The following is a 27,244-nucleotide window of genomic DNA, read 5'->3' on the forward strand; positions in this document are numbered from 1 at the left end:
GTCTGGAGCGATGAGACATAACGTAGTCTGAAAAGGCTTCCTAAGAGATTCTGAGTCTCATTAAGTGTCTGTCATCTCCCACTAGAAGTGAAGCTTCACAAGGACATGATTTTTGTCTCTTGTTTATTCTTGTATCTAGCATCTAGTAATGGGCCTAGCACATGGTGAGTGCTTGCTCAGTATTTGTTGAATGAATAAACAATTGATAAGGTCATCCTTTATTAAAGGCATCTTCTCCACTTCCAATTGAGAATAACTGAAATGTAGAGGCTCAGACAGTCACTGGCTCTCAGGGCTAGACTGATGACCTTCCGCATCCATGGTTCTGTAAAATAAGTGAGGGACTTAAGGCCTCTCTTGATTGTGAGGAGGTTGGGATCTCCCCAGGCTCAAGCCTGGCATAGTGCCCTGCCACTGCCTACCCTAGGGAGCGCTGAGGCTTATTCTGTTCACACTTCCTCGCTGAGCAGAGTCTCTTTGGTCATTGGCTTGGCTAGGCACCGAATTTCTCTCATCTGTGCCCATGTACACGTGGGATGGCTCTTGTTTGACTTGCCCTTTTAAAAACAACTTAAGCATGTTGAGGTTTCCTGTTGATCGGGGGCAGCCAGGGGCTATGACCCAACAGGGAATTGTCGGCCAATCCCTGACTCACCCGAGCTCCAGTTTTCTGTGTGTGAGCAAGCAGTGACAGCCGCCTGGCTCGGGGGCAGCTGGCTGCCTTCCTGTGGATGGCATGGCACTCTGGAGCCTGCAAGGCTGGACTGCCCAGCTCCAAGGGCCATGAGTGACATTAGGGTCAGGTAGGCCTTTGTAGCATGCAGTGCTGGCAATGTCCTGCTGTCACTGAGCTAAAAGTGGGAAGAACCCTGAAAGTTGACAGTGATTACCCAAGTAGACAATGAGAAAAGTATACTGGAAAGGAAATATAATCACAGCTCTGTGCAATAAGCTCACCTTTATCTGTTTGTTTCTTTATTTGTTCATCATTCACTGAGCACCTTCCAGATACTGAGTATGTGTCTCTCCACCTAGGAGAAATCATGGTCTACCAGGGAAGACCAAGAAGTCCTCTGACACTTGAATGATGCTGCATTCACGATAGGGCTGTGGGGAGGCAGGCGGGCTTGGGAGATGAGGGTAAAAGGGATCAAATATATGCTGATGGAAGGAAAACTGACTCTCGGTGGTGAACACACAATGGGATATTTAGATGATATATTACAGAATTGTATACCTGAAACCTATGTAACTTTACTAACCATTGTCACCTCCAATAAACTGTAATTTGAAAAAAAAAGATAGGGCTGTGCCTAGTGCTCTGGGGATTTTTGCTGAGCTATGTCTGGGGGCCCCTGTCGTTCACAAAGATGGCAGAGGCCATTGCTTCCCCTTTAGAGAGGCAACATAGTGTAAGTTCATGTCTTGGCTTTACCACTTAACCAGCTGAGTGATCTTCGATGAGATATTTAATCTTTTTATGCCTTAGTGTTTTTCATTTATAATATGAAGATAATAAGTGATAATAACACTATAGAGTTTTGATGACGATTAAATGAGTTAATATATATAAAAACATTTATTTACAACTATTCCCAATATTTGCTAAGATCTGTATGTGGATTTGGAGCTGGGAAATAGCTGCTGTTTGTTTGATGGGATGCCCCTGCTGGAAGGTAGGGCTGCATAAGGAAGTGGTCTCCCTTCCCATTAGCCTTGTCAGTTAGAATGGCAAGGACTCTTTTTTTTTTAAGATTTTTTTTTTTAATTGGGGAAGGGAAACAGGACTTTATTGGGGAACAGTGTGTACTTCCAGGACTTTTTTTTTTTTCCAAGTCAAGTTGTTGTCCTTTCAATCTTAGTTGCGGAGGGTGCCATTCAGCCTCAAGTTGTTGTCCTTTCAGTCTTAGTTGTGGAGGGCGCAGCTCAGCTCCAGGTCCAGTTGCCCTTGTTAGTTGCAGGGGGTGCAGCCCACCATCCCTTGCGGGAGTCAAACCGACAACCTTGTGGTTGAGAGGACGCGCTCCAACCAACTGAGCCATCTGGCCAGCCGGGAGCTGAGCGGCATCTCATTGACTTCATTCTAGTTGCAGAGGGGGCCACTCACTGGCCCATGTGGGAATCAAACTGGCAGCGCCGTTGCCCAGAGCTCGCGCTTTAACCAACTGAGCCACCCATCCGCCTGGGAAGGTCTCTTTTTTGAGGGGCCCTCTTGATCCTTTTGAGACTTTCAAGGATCTGAATTTTGATCAAGATCCAAGCTGAGGAGCAGTAGCTTGTGTCTGGTAGAAGTCTCAGGGGGAGATAGACTTCTTGTTAAGGAGACAGATCAAAGGGCTTGAATGCATTTTGGGGGCTCCTTCAGGAAATGTTTGCTGGAGCTGCTTATTCCACCTTATGAAAACTGATCATTAGCATCCCTTCCCAGCTCCACATTCAAGTACATCACATCGATAGCTTGAAATCAGCCTTAGTAGGAACATTTATACTGTGGAACCTGGCAAATGCTACATATCTATGTTTTCTCCCCAGAGAGTTGATTGTTAAACATCTAACGGCACACCACTGGTCGTACTGTTGTGTAGTTGGCAGATGTAGACTCCTGGGATGCTCTCACCTGTCAAGGAACCGGCTTCTGTTCCAGACAGTACGTGGAGTCTCTGGCGATGAGTTGGGCAGAGAGACCCATTGAGTTTGGCCTCCTTGCCTAAGGAGCTATTTCTTTTCTCGAGGACAGCTTTGCAGGTGCATGACTTCAATAGAGTACTTTTAGCCTGAGAGTTCTATGGGAAGGAGGTACTGAGCTCTCTAAGATTAAAACACGATGCCTGTGGTTGTCAGGCCACTCACTCACTGCCATTTTCTCTTCTTTTCCTTTCTTTTTTTGCTCCTAGGTCTCAGTCAGTCTCTCCACCTCCAGTTCTTGCCCCACCAAGGAGTCCCATCTACCCCCTCAGTGATAGTGAAACGTCAGCCTGCAGGTACTCAAGCCGCTCCAGCTCCCGGCTGCTCCTCAAGGACTGGCACCCCCGTGATCCTTCACCCCAGAATCCTCAACCTTCCTCCCCAGACACTTCACCGCCCATTTGTCCCCTCAAGGCCACCAGCTTCAGTTATTTGGACGGAAGCCCTACAGTGTGCAAGAGAGAAGACCAGAAGGAGAATGTTCAAGGGGCAGCCCAGGATATAGAGGGGGTAGCTGCTTGCCTCCCTCTTGCCCACAGCACTCCGTCCCTGGGACCAGCAGCTGGCCCACGGAGCATCTTTCAAAACCGCACTGGCCCCCGTGCCCACAGCCTGGGCATCCGGGAGAAGATTTCAGCATGGGAGGGTCGCCAAGAGGCTTCGCCCAGGATGAGCACGTGTGGAGAGAAACGGGAGGGCTCTGGGGGCGAGTGGGCGGTCAGTGAGGGCTGCCCCAGTGTGGGCTGCCCCAGTGTGGGCTGTCCCAGCGTGGGCTGTCCCAGCGTGGTGCCATCCCCCTGTAGCTCAGAAAAGACCTTTGATTTCAAGGGTCTCCGGAGGATGAGCAGGACCTTCTCTGAGTGTTCCTACCCTGAGACCGAGGAGGAGGGAGAGGCACTCCCTGTCCGGGACTCTTTCTACCGGCTAGAGAAACGGCCAGGTCGGAGTGAGCCCAGTGCCTTCCTCCGGGGGCATGGTAGCAGGAAAGAGAGCTCAGCAGTGCTGAGTCGCATCCAGAAAATTGAACAGGCCCTGAAGGAGCAACCAGGCCGGGGACTTCCGCAGCTCCCCAGCAGCTGCTACAGTGTAGACCGAGGGAGAAGGAAGACTGGGACCTTGGGCACCTTGGAGGAACCAACAGGAAGCGCGAGTGTGAGCGCTGGCATCCGGGCAGGAGGAGTGGCTGGAGTTGGGGGGGAGGCGGGCCCACCCCTGGAAAGGGAAAGCAGTGGCTCCACTAAGACAGGGACCCCTGGAAATAGCCTGAGCTCCCAGCTGCTGCCGTCGAAGAGCTCCCCTGACCCCGCTGTGAATCCTGTCCCCAAACCCAAGCGCACCTTTGAATATGAGGCTGACAAGAACCCCAAGAGTAAGCCAAGCAATGGTCTACCTCCTTCGCCCACGCCTGCTGCTCCACCCCCCCTGCCCTCCACCCCAGCCCCACCAGTCACCCGGAGACCTAAGAAGGACATGCGTGGTCACCGCAAGTCTCAGAGCAGGTAACGCATGCCTCTCCAGTGTCTCGTAGCTGGGCACGGTGGCTTTCTTTCCAGGGGAGAATGCAAAAGCTGATGGTAGTCGTGGGTCCCAGTCAGTGGTGCCTTGTAAGTTCTGAGGCACCAGATTATTGTTAGTGGTAACATGACTTAGGTGAAAAAGAGATTGTTCTTCTGCTCTTTCAGGATAAAGGGACTTAAACATGAGTGGGAGGGTAACAGCGCTTCTTCCAAATGCAGTCTACTGAAGATGTTGGCTGGGTTTAGCCTTTGGAGTCGAGTTAGGCTGTGTTCCGAGCCCTGCCGGAACTTCCTCAGTCCTCTGTGGGAGGATAGGGCCACCTTGTTTTTAGACAGAATAGGCAGTGCCTAGAAGACTAGTAGGATCTTAGCCTCATGGCTGCCTGAAATGCCAGCATTAGAAATGTATTTCTCTGAGTGCGGCAATGTCTGAATCCTGCATGCTACCATGAACACAGTAGTCCTGACACATTGAACATGATTGCCTCTTTCCTGAGTGTTGCCTGGCCATACAGGAACCTGGGCCTGTATGAAGAGGGGATCCTTGGATCCTGCAGCAGGAGACTGATGGGACAGGAGTGAAAGAACATTTCACTTACATCTTGGCTGGTCCCAGAATGACCTGTTCTGAGACTCACATTGCTTTCTTGTCAGTCTCAGCATTCCTGACCCTGACTCCCCAGGCCATCTCCACAATTACAGTGACTTAGGATTTGGAGCTGTTGGAGTTGGGGAAAGTTAACAGGGATCTTGTTCTCTGAACTGGGGTAGGCTGGGAGCTGGCTTCCTTTGGGACGCCCATCTTCCTACCCCTAAGCCTTTCTCTTCTAACCCAAAGTCAGGTGGGCATTGGGTTTGTTTCACTTCTGGGATTCTTCAGTCTGACCCCACACTTCCAGCTTCATCCAGCACATCCCAACTCATAGAAAAACTTTCTTGCCATGTACAGAGAGGAAGATATCACAAAGGTTCAGAGCCATGAGCCACAAGAGCCCTTAGCGAAGAGTAATCCCTTGTTTTGTCCCACCCCAACAAGGTCGCTGGCTCTTTAAGTTTTTAACAGCCTACTGAGAATGTTTGCTTTGTCTCTATTCATCCATTTCTTTAAACACCTATCTAGAGCCTGCTGGACACCAGGTCTTGTGTTGCTCAAGGGGAGAAAAGGGCAAATAAGACATGGTTCTTCCATTCAAGGAGTTTGTGGTCTGGTGCAGGATATTGTTGCACAAATAAATCATAGATGCTATGCTACGTGCCCCAGTCCATGTCAGTGCAGGGCCCTGCAGAGACCCAGAGGGAGCAGAGGCGTCTAAATTAGACTGGGGAGTGAGGGAAGCCTTCTCATGGAATTGCTCAGCTAAATTTAGAACAGCAGAAAGCAGCTGGGTGAAAGGGGGGGATGGGGCGACAGTGCATCAGCCCGAAGATTTTACACATACTCCCACACACATTACATTTTTATAGCATATGTACACACACATATACCATATATGGCGGACTCACTTCCTATAAGAATTAACTTAGCAAATTTCAATCTGTGCTATTGGGGGAAAAAAGAGAAATGGTTCAAAAAGTACAAGTTGTTTTGTTTGCCTCTCCACACAGTGAGCATATTCCCCTGAAGAGCATGAGATGGTAAGTTTGTATGTGTTGTGCCAGGTATGATTCTTATATTTAATGTACTTGGTAATTAAAAAAAAAAAAAGATAAGCCAAATATTTCTTCCGGTATTGGACCAAAGAAAAAGACATTTGTTGCAAAATCCGAGGGAGAAACTGACTAGATTAATCTTAATGAAAGACAGTATGTTGATGTTCGACCTGGTACCTCCCTAAGGGATTTTCAAGGATCACTTGGCTGAACGTAATTTGTGTCGTATGTGCTGACCTGAGAACTACCTGCATAAGATGTCGGCTCCACTATATATACCTCAGGGAAAGCTTGGTCTCGGACCAGTAGACGTCTGAGGGCCTACATTCCGGAACCGTTGTGCTCAGTCATTGACTATTTAACTGGTTGAGATGTCTGGCCTAGAGTCAGGGACTTGGGAGTCATCATGGTAGATGTGGTCATGGCCATCAATATTGGACCCCCAGAAAGTGCAGAGTGAGCAAAAGAGTCCTGACGACAGAACTGTGAGAGACCCTGGCATTTGAAAGGCAAGTGGAAAAGGAGATCCCTCACAAGAGCCTGAAAAGTAATTGCCAGAGAGGCCATTGAGAACCAGGAGGAACTGCGTCATAGAGGCAAAAGAAAGCGGGTGCCAGTGTAGAATGTTCGGTTGTGTCAAGTGCTACAGAGTAGCCAGGCAAGCTGAGAACAAGACGTGGCCTTTAAACACTTAATCCTTGACCGCACCCCAGGATTTTAGCAGGAGTTGCTCATTAAATAAGAGAGAAAGGATTTCGTTGGCTGAAAGGTCTAATGGTACCCAAAAGAAGAGGGAGGTGTTAATGGCTGAGAGGAGGGATCTGTCCCTGCCTTTCTTTCTTTCCCTCCCTGGTAGCCTCTCAGACCTGCCTCAGAGAGGGAGAGGACTCAGCTGGGTCAAGTCTGAGGTGAGGGAAGTGCCTCCATGATGAAGGAGAGTCGTAGAGAGTGCTGTGGGCTCAGGATGTCTGAGGAGCTAACAGACTGTGCTTTTGAAATTCTACAGTAGAGGGGAAGGTTATCTGGCGGATGGAAAGGAGCCGCTGACTAACTGAAGGGAAGCTGGAGCTTAGAAGTAGCTGCTGGCTGCAAATCACCCTCCTAGTTCCACCTCAGAAGTGGTGTGATTTGTTCTGAAGACTCAGCCCCTCCTGTTTCAACAAACCACCCACCACCAACTATTTCTCTGACCCCCAAACAACCCTGGCATCACCCGTCCATGTTGAGCCCTTACTGCCTGCTCCATGCAGGAGCCCTCCAGGATGCAGCCATGCTGTGAGGCTCTGAAGGCAGATGTGGCACTCAGTTCCTGTGGCAATAGCAGATACTTCCCAAGGAGGAGATTGTCAAGGCTCGGAGGCCCAGTCAAAAGCTCGGACCCTGGAGTCAGACAGCCCGGGCGAGTCCTGCCTCTGACGTCATCCCCTTGAGCCTGTCTCCTCATTGGTAAAACGGCACAATACCTAGCAGCGGCCTTGGGAAGACTCATGCAGTCGCACACTAAAGCACTTGGCACAGCATCTGGCACTCAGCACGCTCTCCAGCGGTGGGAGTTGTTACTGGTATTATTTGCAGTCACCCAGGCTGGGGCCTTTCACACCATCTAGTTCTTTACTTGGGTGGTAAGTTTGGATCCAACTTGTGCTTTGCTCAGTAACTGGTCTTGTGAGGAGGACCGCTCAGCTTTGCTCTTGCCCATGGCCGCTCCCCAAGAAGGCCCCAGGAATCCAGTTCCGCCGGAATGACTCCTGCTCTTGTCATCCACAGAAAATCCTTTGAGTTTGAGGATGCCTCCAGTCTCCAGTCCCTGTACCCCTCTTCTCCCACTGAGAATGGGACCGAGAGCCAACCCAAGTTTGGATCCAAAAGCACTTTAGAAGAGAATGCCTATGAAGATATTGTGGGTAAGCAGTGGCCGAGGTGGTGGGCTGGATGGTCTCTGGGCTACAGAAGAACAGGAATAGGAGGGACACTCCCAGGTTCCAGTTCATTCACCATGGGCAACCATGGCCCAGCTGCTGGAACTTCTCAAGGAAATGGGCATCAGAGGGAGCAGCTTAGCAAAGACTGAGCAGCTAAGAGATTAAAACCTGGCTTTGAATGAACTGAAACCGAAAGGGCTTCTGGGAACACAAAAGGTGGAAAACCACATCCTTCCCTTTCTTTTATTTTCGGAAGGCTTTGGAGTCCAATGGGTGCCCTTCCTTAGCTGTGTGTCCTTAGGCAACTCAACATTCCTGAGGCCTCTGTTTTCTCAATTGATGATGTTATGATAACAAAAACAACAATAATAATACTTCATAGGATTATTGTTAGGATTAAATGAGGTAAAATGCACATCAGAGTATCTAGCCCAGTACCTAGTTTCTTGAAATATATATCTCCCTTATTCTTCCCTTAAAGTAAGTGGTGTTAAGAACTGTGAAAGCATCTGAGATTTTACTCTGCTTGCAAGTTAACAAGTGTAGCCTGCCCCAGTGTCACAGATGCTTGCAGAAGACACAAGAATCCTGGATCACAGAAAAGGGACTTTATCACTCATGGCACAACAGGCAGCATGAATGTAGTGTTCACATGGGTTCCTCTGGCTCCCACATCTCATGGGGCAGTGAGGAGGAGGTCTGGGTCGAGGCTCTACTCAGCTTAGGAAATCCCCATCTTTTCAAGGGGCTGCCAGCAAACCTGCCCAGAAGAAGACATTACCCTTCTTGTTCTGTCAGGAAACACATGTGCCCCTGCCCTGGAGGGAGATGCTAGTTCTATCTTCTAAGGCTGTTTGCTATATAAACATCTTTGGAAAGATAGTCTGGAACCATTAATTCCTTTTACTCAAAAGATCAGAAATGTAAGATACCGTGGAGAATTGTCCTCCAACAACTGGGAGAACTTGGTGTTGGCAAACTTGTGTTCGAGGGTCAATGAAACACCAATACTAGGTTGGGTTGGGTTTCTTTTTGGCTTTCATTTTAATTCTGGCCTCATTCCCTAGTGGGGGCTTCAATTCTGCTCACGTGAAATGTGTGTCCGAGTGTGGGGTGGCTGAAGAAAGAGAAGCAGTGTGCTTGTTCACTTGTCCACTCCCTCTCAGTCTTATCTCTGTGTTAGGCCTTGAGACTGAGAAAATAATTTTAGTTAACACTTTAGAGAAGAGTGTCCTAGTGGAGAGCCGTCTAGGTTCTCCTAAGACTGTGGAATCTTAGGAAGAGAATCATTGATTCTCTCATTTGATCTAAGCCATCAGGTTCATAGTTTGCTCCTTAGAACTTGCTGGGTCAGCATCTCTGGGGCGACAGCACGGTGCTCAGATCCACACAGGCACTGCTTGCCCGAGAATGGAGGATATAGTCTGCAGCCATCCAAAATTAGGTCATGACAGGAAGCTGTGGGAGTGAGATCCCCTAGAACAGCAAAAGGGCTTGGGGAGGGAGGCCTGTTCCCTGACCACTGGGAACAAACTTTGTACGCACAGGTCACCCAAAGTTGAGGTTAAGAGCTGTGGGGATCAGAGAGAGGCACAACCCCATCTGCCTCCCACCCTGTGCAAGTGCATTCCTACTTCCTCTAGTTGACAGGAGTTGTAATGCCATTACTGCCCAGGGCCCTTGGGAGCACCAGGGTGGCTGCTGCAGTGGGCAGAGGAGGCACTGCCAACACTGCGGGCATCACTGTTCTCGCTTCTCTGAGAAGCTTCGGCAGCCCTTCTGTGCTGCCCAGAAACTTCAGGTGGGGGAATATTCTCGTATCAGCTGAACTACAGTAAGGAAAGAGATGCTTCAACCGTTTGAACTGCCCGGAGTTCCATGAGTCCAGGGCCTGGTTGGGATTGTTTGAGGGCAGTGTCTGGGCCTGGGGGGCGTCAGAATTTTGGAGCCACTGTCCTGAGCAACAGAACTGTTCTCTAGGACGTCTTAGGTCAGGTTAGAGAAAGAGGAAGAGGGAGGCAAATGTATCTGTGCCTCAGCCTCCTCCCTCGGTCGAGGGGACTTTCTGCCACTTTGGGATGTTGCATGAGGAGGTGAGAAAATACAGGAGCAGCTTAGATGCTTCTTGGATGGATGAGCTAGAGCCAGGGGTAGGGCTGGGACGGGGTGAGGTTGGATTTGGGGCATGTTCCTTAGCTGCTCACAGATTCTGGAATCTTTGGTGCCTTGTGTAGAGAAGTAGGGGAGGAGTACATGGGACAGTGTAGGAGGGAGGGCAGGGGAGTGACCCAGGAACCTGGTTTTGCTTTGGGGTGGGTTTCGTTAGTTAGTTTGGTGTCCTGGGCATGTTTTCCTTCTTTGTATCTGGATTTCTAGACCCGACCACGGAGGCTAGAGGGAAATATTAGGGAGAATATCTCTTTCTCTTTGATTCCGGTCGGTTCATCCCTTTCTCCATCCCTGGAGACAGGCTCAAGAATTTGGACCCGCCCACAGAGGCTTGGGGGGTGGGGGCTTGTTGCTGAGCTCTGAATGTCAGTTTTACTTTTTGCCTCAGATTGAGCAGTGCCGGACTTCCCGGGAGCCTGTCTGTTCTTGGCCCAGCCTGTGTTCTGTGAGGGTATGGGCATTTCCGGTTCCCTTTGGATTACCTGGCTCTTGCGGAGGGAAAGACAGAGCTCTATTTGGGATGTGTGATTAGGTGGATTGGTTGGGGGGTGGAGAGGAGAGGAGGGTAGACAACACCCTAGCTAAGTCTCCATTTTGGGGACCTACCGATTGGACGGGAGTCCTGGTCTGTTAGAGGTTGGGGGCCAGAGACGTACGTGTCTTTTCTCTGAGCAGTGAACTTGAATGAGGGGCCTCGGGAGTTTGCTGGCCCTGTATCCTGCGGAACTGGGGTGGGATTCTCCAAAGCAGACTGAGGTTTATCCTGCTAATTTGCAATAGAGGGGTTCAAAAACAGAATGACTGTGTTGGGGTGCTTCCGGGGGCTGTTAATTCTTGCCTGTCCAATTTGACATCTGTCCCAGGAAGATGCTGCGGTTTCACAAAGCCTTGTCATCGTTTGCGTTCTGAGCCTGACCCTTAAAAAAATACATCCAAGGAAGCAGATTGGTAGGGAGTTGTGTGGAGTGGTCTCGGCGCCTGACCAAGGAGCCCGGACTGCATTCCTCTAGACATTCCCACTCCTGTCAGCTAGCTCTGGCTGAGGGACAGTTTCCAGGAACTTGAGGGGGACGGCAGCTGGGGATTGGGCCAGTCAGCCTGACTGCAAAGGTTTTTGAGCCTCTGCTCTCTCTGCCTTCTTCTCTTGTTTGTGCCCAGGCTGGGAAGCAGTAAGGAGCAGCGGGCACCTCACAGCATAGAGGCTGCAGCCCAGGGAGCGGTGCCTGGACAGTTGGGAAATGGTGTCCAGGCTTGGAGGCTCCTTAGAACTCCTGATCTGATGTGCTGTGCATTGGGGGGGAGTCTTTATCTTGACCCTGTCTCTACTGTGTGTGTGGGAGGTCAGAGGGGGCTGTGGTGAGGGGGAGAGGCTGAGAACCTGGAGAAAAGGCTAATTGGAACCCGGAAAGGGATGCGGAAGGAAGCTGCAGACCCAGGGCCCTAGCCATGGGTGTGGTCCAGGAAACTTAGGATTCTTTTTGGAGAAATCCTTAGTGCCTATGCGCTAACACACACACACACACACACACACACACACACACACACACACACACACACACACACACACACACACACACCCTTCCCTAACTGGTTCTTCCAGTTGGGTGTGTTGGGGGGAGGGAGCGTGTTGGCACATGTGGTTAATGACCAAAGGAGCTGTGGGGAAGGGCGGGGGCAGGGTCGGGAGAGACTGGGTTCTCCCTTCAAGAGAATCGGGTGTGATAAGTTTGGGCTGTGACAAGCCCCTTTAAAAGAGTGCAGAGCAGAAATCCTTTGCCATGCCCTTGTCCCTTATCTCATCAGCAAAGCTGGGAAGGGTTGAGACCTCTGGCTTCCCCAGCTGAGCATCATGAGATGAGATGGGGTTGCTTATGACCAGGCCTCCGGGGAAGAGGGCCTACCTCTTCTCCACCTCCCAGGGCCATGTGGGCTGCCCTCAGGGAAGCTGTGTGGGCAGATGTGCACATCAAAGCCTTGTGGTCTGCCAGGCTTTCTGTCTCCCATCCGTGCCCCTCCTAAATCTTCGCCATGTTTCTCCAGCCTTGCTGTAGCTCTGCTCCGCTGGAGGCAGTCCTGAGCCCTATTTCCCAGACCTCCTCCTTGCCCCACGCTAAGCCATTGCTTTGGTATTAACCTGATCTTAGCAGGTTCCGTGGAGTGGTTCCAGGACTTGGGGCCTACTTAGCCTCTGCACTTGCCGAGCCCCTGGGCACCCTTACTACCTGGAGGGATAACTGGCAGTGTCTCTGTGAGACAGCTCCAAAAGCGTAGTCAGGAACAGTCTAGGAAGTGGAGAGTAGCAGGTGAACTAGGGCTGTGAAGGGCCCGAGCTGAGGATGGGGAGGAAGGACGTGGGCTGGGGCAGCGGTCATTTCCCAAAGGATTAGTGTCCTGCCATATCAGAGAGGATGTTAAACATTGTTGGAGAAGAAAGAGGCTGGTGTTAAGGCTGGGCAGGCAGGAGGAGCAGGCATTTGAGGCTTTTCTGAGCTTGGTTTCCAGAGACAAGACTAGTCCTGAGAACCTGGTTGCTCCCAACTGGTTCCTCCCAGGTTATCACTGATGCGCAGCTGTTCCTTCCCCGGGCCTCAACCTCCTGTATCTGTGTTCTCTGTTGAGACTTGGATTTTGTATCAATGTTCAAAACTCTGATTCTGGGGAAAGAAAGGAGGGAGGGGGAAGAATGGAGAAAAAGAGGGTTTGATTTGGGACTCGTCATGGTATTCAAACTATTAGGAAATTTAGAAACATCTATCTAAAGCAGTGGTTCTTTTAAAAAAAATTTATTATTCAATTACAGTTGATATGCAATATTGTATTAGTTTCAGCTGTACAACATAGTGATTCAACATTTATATACATTTATATACCTTATGAAGTGATCACTCCCAGATGGTACCCATCTGACACCATACATAATTATTATAATATTATTTACCATATTTCCTATTAAAGCAGTGGTTCTTAATTAAGGGGGAGCAACTCCTTCCTCCATCCCTCCCTCCCTCCTTCCTTCCTTCCTTCCTTCCTTCCTTCCTTCCTTCCTTCCTTCCTTCCTTCCTTCTTTCCTTCTTCCCTCCCTCCCTTTTTCCTTCTCTCCTTACCTCTCTCCCTCCCTCCATTCCTTCCTTCTTCTATCCATCATCCATTCATGCATCCATCCATCCATCTGCTGGGGACATTTGGCAGTGTCTGGAGACATTTTTGGTTGCTACTGTCCTCTAGTGGATTGAGGCCACGGTTGCTGCTAAACATCCACAAATGTACAGGGCAGTCCACCATGACAAGAATTACCCAGCCCAAAATGTCAGTCATTTGGAGAAAGTATGATCGAAAGCAGTTGAGACAAGGTCATACTTGTCTAAAGGAGTTGAGACAAGGTTGGGGGATAATGATAAGGTCTCTGACTGATCATCTGGCCCAAGGCACTTTGGATTTCACGTTGGAGCTTGGAATAAATGTCCTTCCTGTCTCTATGTGCACAGTGATGCCCTGGTCCTGTTTCCCAGCGTCAGGAAAACCGTCCTTTCATTCTCTAATCATTGACCCCCCACCTCACTGCTACGAGATATGTGTTGGAGGGGCGCCAAGAAGCACAGAGTCTGTCCTATCTCCTCCTGAGTGCCCACAGCAGGGTAGGCTGGGGAAAACAGGCAGGGATGCCAGGTTTAATATTTGGCTTCTTGAGGCAGGGTTGTTGGGCCAGCTCTGCTTAGTCAGGGCTCTGGAATGGAGACAAGTCATTTTCATATCATGACTGTGTTACAGGAAAACAGCTGCTCAGTGGCTGGGGACTCGGTTGGTGTTGGGAACCACTTGATCCAGTCCCAGATCCTTTTCCCGGGGGCTCGGTGGTCACCCAGGTTCAGTCCTGCTACTGAACAGAGAGGAGATGAGCGGGCCCAGCTCTCAGCATATGTGCTCCCTCCAGCGAAGCCTGATTCTCCTCACTGGTGTCTAGGTCCCACGTCCCACACAGTGGTGGTAATCATGGGGGAGTGGGTAAGGCAAGACACTCTCAGTCCCCATGGCCCTCGTCACTGCCGTGCTGCTGCTGGGGGACTGAGGCAGGACGGACCTGGCTCATAATGTTGTATTTTAGAAAAGTCCAGGTACATGGGCATGTACTGGAGGGAAGGCTTTATGGGAAGGGGCTGCTCATCTAGGGCAGGGGCTGTGCTTTGGACTCGGACATTCCCTGGTCCTATCACTACTGTGCCTGCTGCCAGGGATTTGAGAAGCGGGAACTCTCCCCAGCCCTGCCCCTCTGGCCAGACTCCTTTCAAGCCTTTCACACCTCCCTGGGTCACAGCAGGAGAGTTTATTCCAAAAGCGGAGTGAGGACCATTCTTTTTGCTGAGCTCAGCAGTAGAGGAAATAGAGTGACACAGTGGTAAGAGCTGCTCATTGAGCAAATAATGACAGAGCACTCACTACTTACTAATCACTGCTGCGGGGTTCCCTCTGTGGACCAGGCAGAAGACACCCTGAAGCGTTGCTGAGCCATGTAATAGGTGAGAGGGAGGCCTGCGAAAGCCCTGCTCCCTGCAGTTCTTTAGAGTTCCTCCATGCCCACGCCCCAAAAGTGGGTCCTCAGGGAGCAGTCGGTAAAGGGTAACGGGACAGCCGTTTAACCTCTGAAAGCCTTTTCTACCTCGAACTGTGTGTCTCAGGGGGTTTCACAGCGGAGGGGCTGGAGCCAAGGAAGGCTGCCTTGGTGTTGGCTTTGTCCTCTGGCTGGGCACAGGCAGGGGTGGCTGAGCCAGTCGTGTGCAATGGCTGAATTTATAACGCAGAGGCCAGACAAGGCTGAGCTGAACCGGGGGTGGGGGAGTTCAGCTTCTGCACTTGGAGCCAGGATCCGTTTGCAGCCTCCCACTGCAGACGGGCAGCTGCATGACTCATGAGCTGAAGAGCCAGGCAGAAGCCATTCTCTTTGGTTCACAGGAATTCTGCTGGTGTGTGTGTGTGTGTGTGTGTGTGTGTGTGTGTGTGTGCGCATATGTTTCCGTCTTCCCTTCTCCCCCTACTCTGACTTTTCCTCCTCTGCAGGAGATCTGCCCAAGGAAAATCCATACGAGGATGTGGACTTGAAGAGAAGAGCGGGACGAAAATGCCAGCAGCTGTCTGAGAATTCCTTGGACTCTTTGCACAGGATGTGGAGTCCTCAGGACAGGAAGTACAACAACCCACCCACTCAGGTAACAGCGGCACCAACTTGTGCCTGTAGGGTCAGCACGAGGGCCACAGTGGGGGCCTGTTCTACCAAGGCTTGGGCCAGCTTCCGCTCGGCCTTTTTCCCTCACTAGTGCTGGCAAAGGAGGTGACCTCAGGAAAGAGCGCTGCACTCCCGCACTCCCACCATGTTGAAGCCCTTGTGGACTATTGAGACATGCTCTGAGGGGCATCCTGTCCCATCATCTTCCTTTCAGTATGAGAACTCTGAGCTGCCAAACTAAAGCAGGAGCTCCTGCAGTCTGCTGTCTTATTATTCCTCCTCGGTGGGAAACAGGAAGGCAGGGCCCTGGTTGGAGTCTTGGTATTCTGCAGCGCTGGCAGAAATGATCTCAGTACCAGCATTTGGGAGCCAGGCATAGACCCAAAAACCGGATCTGAGAGCTGGCCAGGTGTGCACGAGACCTGGAGCCACTCGTGTTGGAGGGAGGAAGCATGAATCTCTGGGGAATGGACTGACAGAAGATGGAATGAGAAGACAGGTGAAAGGTCAAAGGAGGCCCTTCCACTCCTGTCCTTGTCCAGGGTCGAAAGGAGGCAGGAGAATTGAGACGCTTTCTGGATCTGCCCAGGCTACTTTGACTCTCTATGCAAATGGAGGGGCCCAGATATTTTATGACATTGGCTAGAGAATATAAAAATTATTTCCTCTGGCTGTGGAATGGTATGATTATGTTTATAAAAGATTTACTTTTCTAATATGCTCTGTTCGTACAGGCTTCCATGGAATATGTATTGCCAGACTGATTGGGTGGGAAGAGGAAATTGGGGGACAGGGAGGAAGGAGGACGTGCTGAAGAGTGATGAGAGGAAATGCCAGATGTAGACAGTGGGTGGGTTGCATGCTGAGTTTGCAGAGGGTGCTGCTTTCCTAGCAGTGAGCTGGGTCTGCTGAGAGACAGGTGCTCTGTGCTATAGGATGTCAGTCTGGCTGGAAGGAGGCAGGAAGTAGACCAGGGCTGGGGATGGAGGCAGGCCAGAGCCGTGTGGGGAGGGAGCCAGCTGGCTATGAGGCCTTCCTTGCTGGGCTTTGGTGGTCAGAGCCCGAAACCCTTGTGTACCCCCTGGAAGACATGAGCAGGACCAGGCTGGCATGTAGGTTATGGCCTCTGCTAGTGAAGCCTTTTAGGACTGGATTGGGCTGACACGGGAAGACTGGCTCCATCAGCCAGGCTTAGTAATGAGCAAAGTCTAAGCCTTGTCCCAAAGCTCAGGAGGAGTTCCCAGAATTCCCAGTTGGCCTTCTCTTTCCACTCAGAGTCCAGTTTTCTTAGCCTCTGCATTCTTTATTCTGGCAGAAGTAGTTAAACTTCCTTTGTGGAAGATCAGTATCTAATCTAACCCTGACCTACTGATTAGTAGCTGAGGTCTTGAAAGAGGAAACCCTGGTGGATGGAAATTCCAGGTTTTGGGGAGCCAGGGATGCCACCTGTGGCTGCTCGGTCCAGGCCCTAGCAGACAGAGGCCAGCCAAGGCTTCAGTGATGATTTCCTCTCCCATGTTCTCTTCCCCCATGCCAGCTCTCCCTGAAACCCGGCAGCCAGTCCCTGCGCAGTGGGAACTGGTCGGAAAGGAAGAGCCACCGGCTGCCACGATTACCCAAGAGGCACAGCCATGATGATATGCTGCTGCTGGCTCAGCTGAGCCTGCCGTCTTCACCCTCCAGCCTCAACGAGGACAGCCTCAGCACCACGAGTGAGCTGCTCTCTAGCCGCCGGGCCCGCCGCATTCCCAAGGTAGCCTTCCCGGATAGGTCTGGGCTGGTGGGCAGGCGGGCGGGTGGCTCTTCTCGCCTTCCGTCCTTCCTTCCTTCCCTAATCTGGGGCTGCTTCCTCACTTCTTCTTGAGCGTATTCTGGGTCCATGCACTGGCCTTTCTTTTTCATCTGGCCAATTATTCCCTTTTCTTATCAATAAAGATGCATTGAGTGATAAATGGTAGGCAGCCGTTCCGAGAGCAGGCCAGCCTCCGCACCCAGGGAACGTTCCACGCCTCTGGGTGGGTGGAGACCTGTCCTCAGGAGGCTCCATATTAACAACTGTGTGTGTGTGGGGGGTGTTTTGAGGTCTCTGTGCACACATAAACATTTCCAGGCTTTGAAAGACCTCGGACTCAAACGTGGGTCTCCCTTTCTGTAACTCTCAAAATTGAGAGTTTTCAGCAGTGATTTGCACACATAGGCAGCCAGGCCCAAGTCCTCAGCCCAAAGCAGCAGGATTTAGCCAACTGGTATTTTTAGCCTGCAAACAATGCTTGGGTATAATGGGAACTGAGCTTCTTCCTGTCGGGGCTCCAGGTTGTAGTCCAGGGGGAAAGACTCAAATCCCTGTTCCTGTTATTGCATCTGAGGAGCTCTTTGTCTCAGTTGCTTCAGTGACTCTTGGGACCCAGGAGCTCCCATCCTGTCCCGTTTGATCACAGTTCCTTCCTCTGGGGAACTAAGTTTAATGGGGCAGAAGACCACTTGGGGGGTTAGGCAGATGGAGAGCTACCAGACAGCTCTTGGAGTCAGTGCAGCAAGGAGACCAGTAGTGGTTCGGGTTGGGGTGGGGAGCAGAAAGCTTGGACCAATAAGGGAACACACGGCCTATACTAATGAACCTTCTTAGAAGTAGGCATAGCTGGTGTTAAGGTTATCTCATCCTTCCGGCTTTTCTCACCCAGCTTGTCCAAAGAATTAACTCCATCTACAATGCCAAGAGAGGAAAGAAGAGGTTAAAAAAGCTGTCTATGTCCAGCATTGAGACAGCGTCACTGAGAGGTAGGCCTTGATGGCTACTGGTTCACGGGTCTGGGGCTGTTGGGCATTAGGAACGGGGAGAGGCATGGACTAGCCTCAGTTTACCCTTCTGTGGGCCTTCTAGGCAGGTAGAGCCCTGCCAAGAAGTGGCCACATAGGAGGGGAGGACCAAAGAGGGAAGAAAGTCCTGGGATGGGCTGGTTCAGGCCTTGGGCTGTGAGGCCCTGAGTAAGGAGTGGGGTGTGGGAATCTGCTTCTGGCAAAAGGAAAGTTCAGACTCACTGAGCACTGTGGTCTGGTTCCCATTTCAAATCTTGGTCTCCTGGAGGCAGGGCCCTTGTGTTTCAGGCCCGTAGGCCTCTTCGCTAGCTCAGCCTCCAACTGGGGCCCTCAGCTTCCCCCAGATCTGGACCAGATGGATGGTGGTTTGTATATAGATGAACACCTGCAGTTTGAGCTCTGAGGGACCCTGGCCCCAGGCCACTCAGCACCTGGCCATGGGCCCCTAGGAGCCCAGACTAGGTACAGGTTCATCCCTCGTGAGAAGAGTTGGGAGGGGGACACAGAACATTTTTGCTGTGGGCAGTGGTTCAGCAAGCATGCACTCCTGCTGTTACTTTTCCAGATGAGAATAGTGAGAGCGAGAGCGACTCTGACGACAGGTTCAAAGGTGAGGTGTGGGACCCTTTCCCAGCCCTGGCTGTAGGGGATCAGCCTTCCCTTCCTTTGCATCTCTGCATGGATACTTCCCATGTCCCCAAATTGGCCTGGTTTGCAGAGGCAACAGGCCAGCAGGATACCGGGCCAGCAGAGCAAGGAGCTGTAGGAAAGTGTGTCCCTGCGGTCCTGCGAGCTCAGCCCTGTGAGGTTAACTTCGGACCTTTTGCCTCAGTCGTAGGCTAGTGACCTTGCCATACTTTCCCAAGCCGTCGCCCATGAGAATTGGTGCCAGATTTGCCTGGTAAATGTTGTGAATCTGGAGGGTCAGAGATGGCTTCAGAAGATTACAAGTATCTCTTCTGGTTATAAGAAATGTGTCATAGTTTGAGGAAACTGGTCCTTAGAGGTCTTGAGGCCACTCATCTCCCCTTTCTCTGGAGTGGAGGACTGCCACCTCCCTGAAAAGGCTCTGGGACCCTCACATTCCAGGGGCCTGGACAAATCTCTGTTCTTTCTCTACCGGGAAGCCCTGCCTAGACCTTCCTGGATGATTTAAGTAGGTGGGAGCTAGCTCCCTCTTTCTCTCCTCTGCTGGCCCCAGGCAAGTGGACTTTGGGCCTGGGAAGAGGGACAAAGTGTTCAAGTCCAAGGACTAGGGGCACAAGGATGAAGCTTTCTTGGATGTTTGTATCTTCTAGTTCTGTTGACGCAGGGGCAGGGGCAGGGGCAGGGGTGGGTGGGTGCCCATGATACATACCTGGGTTTGCCTGCTGTGGGTAGTCCTATTGGCCCAGCTCCGCCTCCAGAAGTCCAGGAGGCCGGACCAGTAGTTCCCTCTGTCAGGGTGGAGCCTTTGTGCAGATGTAGACACCTCGGCCCGCCGCTTCTGCCCCAGACCTACCTGGGTAAGGGTGTCAGACTGGGCTCATGCACTTAGAGTTGATCCACAGAGACCCAGCCCTGAGATTGGTGTGGAGGGGGCGGATGAGGGGTCTGTGAGGCTAAGCCTGCTTGTCCTCTGATGTGTGACCCACCCCCAGCCCACACGCAACGTCTAGTCCACATCCAGTCGATGTTAAAGCGAGCGCCCAGTTATCGAACACTGGAGCTGGAACTGCTCGAGTGGCAGGAGAGGGAGCTTTTCGAGTACTTTGTGGTGGTATCCCTCAAGAAGAAGCCGTCCCGAAACACCTACCTCCCTGAAGTCTCCTACCAGTTTCCCAAGGTGAGGCCATCTCCTCTCCCCTCCCCGCCCCCACCGCAGAGGGAAGAGAGGGTTGGGGTTGTGGGTTTGGGCCGGTGCTTATGCTGAGGATGAAGGCGGACAGAGCACCACCCAGCGTTCTTAGAATAAAATCCAAATTGTTTACAAGGACCACGAGGGTCCCCAGCTACTTCTCCTGCTTACACACACGCTCTCTCTCACTACTTTATTGAGATATAATTCACATACTGTATAATTCACGTATTTAAAGTGTCCAATTCAATGGCTTTTAGTATATTCACAGAGTTGTACAATCCATCTTAGAACATTTTCATCACCCCAGAAAGAAACCCTGTACCCAGTAGCAGTCATTCTTCACTTCCCCCCATCTTATCTCTCACCACTCCTTCCCTGCTCATCACCTCCAACCCGGCCTCCATTCTCTTCCTTTAATACTCGCACCTTTCTCTCTGCTATTATTTCTGCCTGGAATGTTCTTTCTCCAGCTCTTCACATGGCTGCTGGCTCTTTCTCATTTTTCATTCTCCGCTCAAATAGTACCTCTCCCAGGAGATCGCTCCAGGTACCCTAAGGTTGCCCCTCCCCCTGCCCAGTTCTCTCTGTCATATCACCCTATTTATTTCATGTGTGACACCCTCTGAAATTGGTGTCAGACCAGAATGTGCAGGGACAAGGACCTTGTCCACTTTGTTTCCATTGGTAGCCCCAGCACATGACACAGTGCCAGCTGCCACGTGGAAAGTGCTTATTTGGCATTTGTTGAATGAATAAATGATGACTCAAGCCACGCCCAGACCCCTCTGTAAGAACTGGGAGTGGGGACAGGGCCTGCTGAGAAGCGTGCCATTGGTAGGATGCCATCTAGGGCTCTGAGGGGAGGAGACGCCTGTCAGCATCCCCACCTCCCCAGGTTCCATGCCTTCCTTTGTCTCTGTCTCCCCACACTCATCTTGCCTGCAGCTGGACCGACCCACAAAGCAGATGCGGGAGGCGGAGGAGCGGCTCAAGGCCATTCCCCAGTTTTGCTTCCCTGATGCCAAGGACTGGCTCCCCGTGTCAGAGTACACCAGGTGAGGCCCAGCCCGGCCCGACTAGAGGGAGGAAGGGGGAAAAGCCTCTGTACCCCCATAGCGGTGAGCAACTGAATGGGGCCCACCCTAGTCCCAACCTCCTCTCCTACAGCAACCTGGCCCTTCACCCCCCTCCCTGGGATGACAGTCACTCTTCTTGGGGGCTGTCTCCTGGGTCCTCTGATGCTTCCCTGATGCCAGACTTCTCCCTGTTCCAGTGAGACTTTTTCTTTCATGCTGACTGGGGAGGATGGCAGCAGACGCTTTGGCTACTGTAGGCGCTTACTGGTGAGTAGGGCCATTCAGTCCTCAGGGACTGGGCCCCCGTGTGTCTATGTTTGTGTCCCCTTCTTCAACTTCAGTTTATATAAAATCCTGTGTTCTGCTCCCTTGTATGCTCCCTGAGGCCACCCCAACACACATACATATACATATGCACGCCTACACTCACGCACACTCCCAGATGAGACACTCCTGGGATGGCAGGACTCAGAGTGGCCTCTCTGACTGGGCCCTGGGATCTAAGATAATCTGTAATAAGGGGAGAGAGTAGATTGCCTTCTGCTGGGCCATTATATGTTTTTAGCTCGCCTATACTTTTTCTTATCATTCATTTGCCTCGGCTTTCTGAGCTCTGATTGCTAGTCCTGGGTCGCAGGATCATATCCCCCAGCACTATGTGTGTGCGCATCAGATTGAGGTGGAGGACAGCTTTCCTCACCTCCATACCTGGCCAGGCTGATGTGGGGAGGTGTCCATCCATGGTCTGGTAGGGCTAGAGACTGAGCAGGAACAGAGCAGCTCTTTCTATGGGATTCTGGGAGAGATACCTTGAACTCACGGGAAAGGGAAGGTTTTGAAAATATTAGCCAGTCCTTCCCCATCTCCTTCCCATTATTCCTGGGAAATAGTCAAGGTAACAGTAGAGAGAGTCCTGTGGCACTCCGTCCTGGGGCTCACCAGGGCTGCTGCTGGCTTCGGCTGTCGAGTGTGTGTCAGGGTTCCTAGGCCTTAGTGGGAGAAGGCCTCAGGAGATGCCAGTTTAGGGGCAGGGGAGGGGGCTCCTTGACAAGGGTAATTATAGCAGGGACCCCATTTGAAGGATTTGGGGCCATGCATTCATTCATTCATTCAGAAACACGTGTCATATGCCTATTGAGGGTCAAGCAACATGCTAAAGGCACATAAAGATGAGACATGAATCTTACCCTCAAGGAACTTGAGAGAGTCAAGCAGAGGAGGTAGGACTTTCAATGTAGAAGGGAAGGAAAAGGGAATAAATTATTACTTAGGACCTATTATGTTCCAGGGTAGATGCTTTAAGTATGTCATTTTCTTTAATCCTCATAATAGCCTATGAGGTAATATTGTGTCCATTCTATAGATTAAGAAACTGAGACTCAGAGTGGAATGATTTACCCAAGGTCACACAGCCAGTGAGGGATAGGCCAGGACTGACTCCCAAAGTCCATTTAACACCAAGTCTGGTACTCTTGGATCACCCCAAAGGGTGGTCTGGGGAGAAGTGATATATGGGTATAGATTGCCCAGTGAGTGGGGCTAAGGGAATGGGGAGCAGTGCAGATGCAGTGCGGGCCAGGCAGAGGCCAACATGCCCCAGGTTTACCTGGGCCTGGAGGGAGCATTCCGAAGGCTCCCTTTGCAGGAGCAGAGATGGAGCAGAGCTGCTCCTTTGCAACGGGCCTGCCGCCCCCAGGGAAGAGCATGTTTGTCCTGGCCTGCTCAGAGAGGGCCTGGGCTGGGTCCCTGCCAAGGGGGCTGGCACTAGCTCGGCATTCCTGCAGATTGGACACAATGATTCTAACCCAAATCCCACATACTTGATTTAATCACTTGGGGCTTTAGGGGAGGCGGGGGAGAGGGAAAGATTGAGGAGTGAGTTTCAGGCCTAATATGGACAAAAACAGATTCTGCCTTCTCTTTAGATCTGTGACGTGTGGCCAGCAGGTTTGGAGACTGAAATAGTCCCATCTGCATTTGCTTAGCTGCCTGCATGAGGGGCCAGCACCTGCTGCTCTCCTCCCACCACACTAAACCTTGCCAGGCACTCCAGGCCTCTGAGCCAGAGGCAGCCACAGAGCCCTGCCAGCCCCTGGCTGGAGAAGTAGACTCCTGCGGACTCACCTCAGCTTGCATTTGGGGGCTGCTGGTGTGGGGAGCTCTCGGTGCACATCTCCTCCAGCTGCCTACCTTTTAAATCTCTTTTTCTCTTTGTTCTCCTCTACTCTGTAGCATACCTCTATCCTGTGTCTTTGTGTCTCTTTCGTCTTGTCAGAAAGCAGCATGCCTTAGAGGTAAGACAGCAGCATGTCAGAGGCCAAAACAGACTCCTGATTCCAGGAGTTCGAGATACATAACCTTGGGCAATGATTTAATATTTTTAAACTCAGGTTACTCATCTATAAAATGAAGATAATGCCAGTCTCGTAAGTTTTTTGTAAAGTACCAAGCCCAGGACTCAGATGCGGTAAACGTTCAACAAATAGTAGTTTGCTTCTCTTAATCTATTTTCAATGACCCTTCCTAGAAGAAGATGGGTCAAGGAAGGAAGAAAAGAGCAGCGGGAAAGGGATTGTTTTGCAGAATGCCCCCTGTGGGGGGCAGAAGACTACATGGCTTGTTGCTAAGAATGTACACAAGTCCCTCTCATTCCCACTGTGTCCTTGGGGGTCTCAGCCTTAGGGATGTAAATCCACAAATCATGCTATAGCCTCTGCTAAACTGCTCTGTCCTTTCCAGCCCCCATCAGTGTCCTCCTGGGGGCAGGAGGGAGCTTGTGTGGAGCTTTGCAAGAGTCTGGCACCTTGGGCTGGAAGGCCCACCAGAGGCTGACGCCTGCCCCCCAAGAGTCTCCTTTGGGACCTTGTTGAGTAGAAGTTTCGAAGAGTCCTGGAGTCTTTCTTCTACTAGAAGAGCAGTTCTTAGTCCTCAGGTCCCAAGGCAAAGGAGCCAATGTAGTCATCACGCATTCTCTCTGTGTGTTTGCCTTCCTCCTCCTCCTTGTCCCGGCCCAGCCAAGTGGGAAAGGACCTCGGTTGCCAGAGGTATACTGTGTCATCAGCCGCCTGGGCTGCTTCGGCCTGTTTTCCAAGGTAAGAGGGCTCTGGCTTCCTGCCCTCCTCCTCCCCCCCAGCTGACAGCTCCCATATGAGTATGTGCAGCCAGCGTAGATGAGAAAACCACCTGTGTGTGTGTGTGTGAGCGTGAGTGAGAGGACGAGAGAGAGAATGCAAGAGCAAGTCTAAGCAAGCTCTCTGACTCCCTCCTGATGCCCAAGCATGGCTCCTCACCTAACCAGCTGCCATGTTCCCAGCTCCTGCACCAGCAGTGTCTGCAAATGTCACAGCCTGGGCCATGGGCAGAGCCGGAGTTACTGGGGACAGAGACCATCCTGGGGAAGCCCAGTGCCCAGGGACCTGACTCTCAAGTGGTATTTGCTTTGGGCAGCTACTCAGCTCTTGGGGTCTGAGGCAAGGACTGGTTAGGAAGAAGAGCAGTCAGTGAGTGCCAAGGGAAGTGGGAAAAGTAGGATGTGAGGCTACTGGCAAGACAGCCCTCCTGCTCTCAGCTTTTGTCCCAGGCTGGTCAGATGCCAGGCTGCCGTCTTCTCTGCCCAGGATTAAGAAAGGGCAGCGCCCTGACACCCTTCCTCTCTGGGCTGCTGGCGGGGGGCACAGGTCCTAGATGAGGTGGAACGACGGCGTGGGATCTCCGCTGCGTTGGTCTATCCGTTCATGAGAAGTCTCATGGAGTCGCCCTTCCCTGCTCCAGGGAAGACCATCAAAGTGAAGACGTTCCTGCCAGGGGCTGGCAATGAGGTAGGTTTTCTGCTGCCTCTTTTCTCAGCCTATGGACTGGGACTGAAGCAAGGCCTGCCTGGCCAAGTTTGCAGTCTCTGGGAGGTGCAGAGCACGGCCCCTTCCTTGCCCACCATGCTTGTACACCTAATCGATAGGGGCTGAAAAAATGAATGATGGAACTGCCATTCTCTCTGCCCAACTCTCTGCAACTCCTGGGGGCCTTCCTTGACTTGTTTGGACTAAACTGCACACCATCTGCCCTCCTTTTATTCGTTTATCAGATAGTTACTGAGTATGTACGCTCATAGTCAGGGATCGTGGCACACCTTAGGACAGAGTCATAAAGTCAGAGGGGCACAGCTCTGTCCTCGTGGAGTTCACAGTCTTGTGGGAGAAACTGATATTAAAGAAGTCCTTCTACATATAAATAGCTAATTCCTAAAAGTGCTAAGTGCCAAGTGAAAGCACGGGAGTGAGGGAGTGTGACAGGGATCTGCTTTAGATTAGGGGCAGGGAAAGCCTCCTCTGAGGAGGTGACATTTTACCAGGGGCCTAAGATGGGTAGAGTCAACTAAATGAAGTGGGAGGAAGGAGACTGAAAGAGAAGGGTATGGATGGGAGAAGATTATCCCAGGCAGAGGGAACAGCAAATGCAAAGGTAAAATTTGGGGAAATGTATACACTCATCAAAGAACTGAGAAAAAGGCCAAAATGGTAGGAAGCGAGGTGAGCAGGGCTGGAGAGGCAGCAGGGTGGAGAGCCAAATCACGATGTGCCTGCTAGGCCAAGATAAGGATTTTGAATCTAAAGCAGGATTATAAAATCTGAGATAGGTTTTTAAAATTTCACTCTGGCTGTTATGTAGATGATGGATTAGAGTGAAAATAGGCACACTAGCCAGGCTACTGTTGTAGTCATGCAGGTAAGGGATGGTAGGAGGTTGGATTAAGGTGAGGTAGAACAGACGAAGACGGGTAGATGGGTTTGAGATGTGTTTCAGAATGAGGATCAATAAGGAAGAAGTGTTAGGGAGATTTTCAGACTAACTCCTTGCTTTCTGGCTTGCGCATCAAGGTAGCTGATAGAATGCCTGAAGGAGGAGCAGATTTGTAAGGAGGAAGAGGAAGAGTTCGGTTTTGTTCATGTTCCACCTGGGAGACACCTAAGAGAAAGTGTTTAGTAGCAGAGTGTAGCGAGGGAAGAGGACAGAGCCCTGGCCTCGGTCCTTCCAGTCCGAGGGACTCTATCTAACTCTAGAGGCCCTGCAGTAGAGGAATAGCGGCCCGAAGACGGAGCGGATAGGAGGACACCAGGAGAGCGCGGTGGCTTGGAAGCCAAGGGGCGGGGGAACATCTCAAGAAGGAAGGAGTGACCAGATACTGCCAAGAGGTCTGGATGAGGATGGCAAGATGCCTTCAGGAGAGTGGATTTCAGAAGAATGGGGGGCAAGGGCCCCAGAAGCTTCAGTGGAGTGAGTTGAGAACTGAGTGGGGATAAGAAAGTGGAAACAGCCTGTCTAGGCATTTTGTTCAAGAGGTTTAGCTGTGGAGAGACATAGGAAGGAGGCAGTGGTTGAAAGGAAATATGGAGCCAAGGGGGTTTGTTGAAGATGGTGGTTTGGTTGCTGGTGGGAATCTGGGAATCGCCCTCCAGGAAGAGGTTAAAGAAGGAAGCAGGAGGGAGAGGGTAATCAGGCTGTCACTGAGGAGGCACTGGTGGTGGGGGCCAGGCAAGGACTGGCTTTTGTTCAGTTTTAGGCCAGAAGGGCACTTCCTTATGTAATGGCGGCTTAGGGCCGTGGCTTGTAGAGTTTGGATTCTCATCTGCTGGCTTTGGTTTTCTCAAAATAGAAAAGGAGATCATACTCTGAAAGTGAGAGGTAGGTGTTGAGTTCTAGGAGAGGGAAGAAGAAATCAATTAGTTGTTGCGGAGAGTAGGAGAGGAACTGACTAGAGAAATACTGGGTTTGCTGGCAGTGGCGAATACCATTCCAGGCCTTTCTGCTAGCCTCTTTCTGCCTACTCTTGTTTGGAGAGACTTCAGGCTTCGCGAGTGGTCTAGGGGTGGGACAGCAGACTCTGCCCTGAGAGCCCAACAGCGGGCCTGGGGTTCTTCAGGACGTGGCCCCAGCCTCCTCAGCCTCGTGTCTCGTCACTCTGACTTAACTGCTTGCTGTCCCTGAACCTTGCTTCTTTTTTCCCTGGAAGATCCTTCCTTCTTTCATGGGGCAACCAAGTTAACACCTTGTGTTTTGAGCTGCTGCTCTGACCCCTCCCTGCCCCACATGGGGTTGGCACCCTTCCTCAAAGCCCTGTCAGCTGCCTCTGCAGATGTTAATCATCCATTTTCTCATCCATTTTCTCTGTCCCGACACCAGTCTTTTTGTGATCTCCTGAGGGCAGGATGATTGAAGAGGCCCAGATCATGGGTAGCCGCCTGGCTGAATTCTCACTCGTGGGACTGTGTGCTGCAGAGAGGGGCCCCTTGGGCCACACACAGGCTCTCAGGAGGCGGGGTCAGGGGGACTTCACTATGACTTCTCCTGGGAAA

General features: G+C 51.4%; 1 protein-coding gene across 3 annotated transcripts in view; it reads left to right on the forward strand.

Annotated features, from left to right (window-relative positions):
- The window catches only part of DENND2B (DENN domain containing 2B), a 145,879-nt gene that overhangs the window by 108,614 nt on the left and 10,021 nt on the right, over positions 1 to 27,244 (forward strand). For all 3 annotated transcript variants that reach the window (XM_081062574.1, XM_081062573.1, XM_081062575.1), the window contains 11 exons: positions 2,895 to 4,184; positions 7,620 to 7,756; positions 14,996 to 15,144; positions 16,699 to 16,914; positions 17,843 to 17,939; positions 18,544 to 18,588; positions 19,619 to 19,803; positions 20,764 to 20,873; positions 21,092 to 21,161; positions 23,909 to 23,986; positions 24,572 to 24,712. In XM_081062574.1, coding sequence (XP_080918700.1) covers positions 2,895 to 4,184; positions 7,620 to 7,756; positions 14,996 to 15,144; positions 16,699 to 16,914; positions 17,843 to 17,939; positions 18,544 to 18,588; positions 19,619 to 19,803; positions 20,764 to 20,873; positions 21,092 to 21,161; positions 23,909 to 23,986; positions 24,572 to 24,712 — 2,518 coding nt within the window. The remainder of the gene's footprint in view (positions 1 to 2,894; positions 4,185 to 7,619; positions 7,757 to 14,995; positions 15,145 to 16,698; positions 16,915 to 17,842; positions 17,940 to 18,543; positions 18,589 to 19,618; positions 19,804 to 20,763; positions 20,874 to 21,091; positions 21,162 to 23,908; positions 23,987 to 24,571; positions 24,713 to 27,244) is intronic.

This window comes from Rhinolophus hipposideros (assembly GCF_964194185.1).
Source record: "Rhinolophus hipposideros genome assembly, chromosome: 10".
In the NCBI taxonomy this organism is placed as follows: domain Eukaryota; kingdom Metazoa; phylum Chordata; class Mammalia; order Chiroptera; family Rhinolophidae; genus Rhinolophus; species Rhinolophus hipposideros.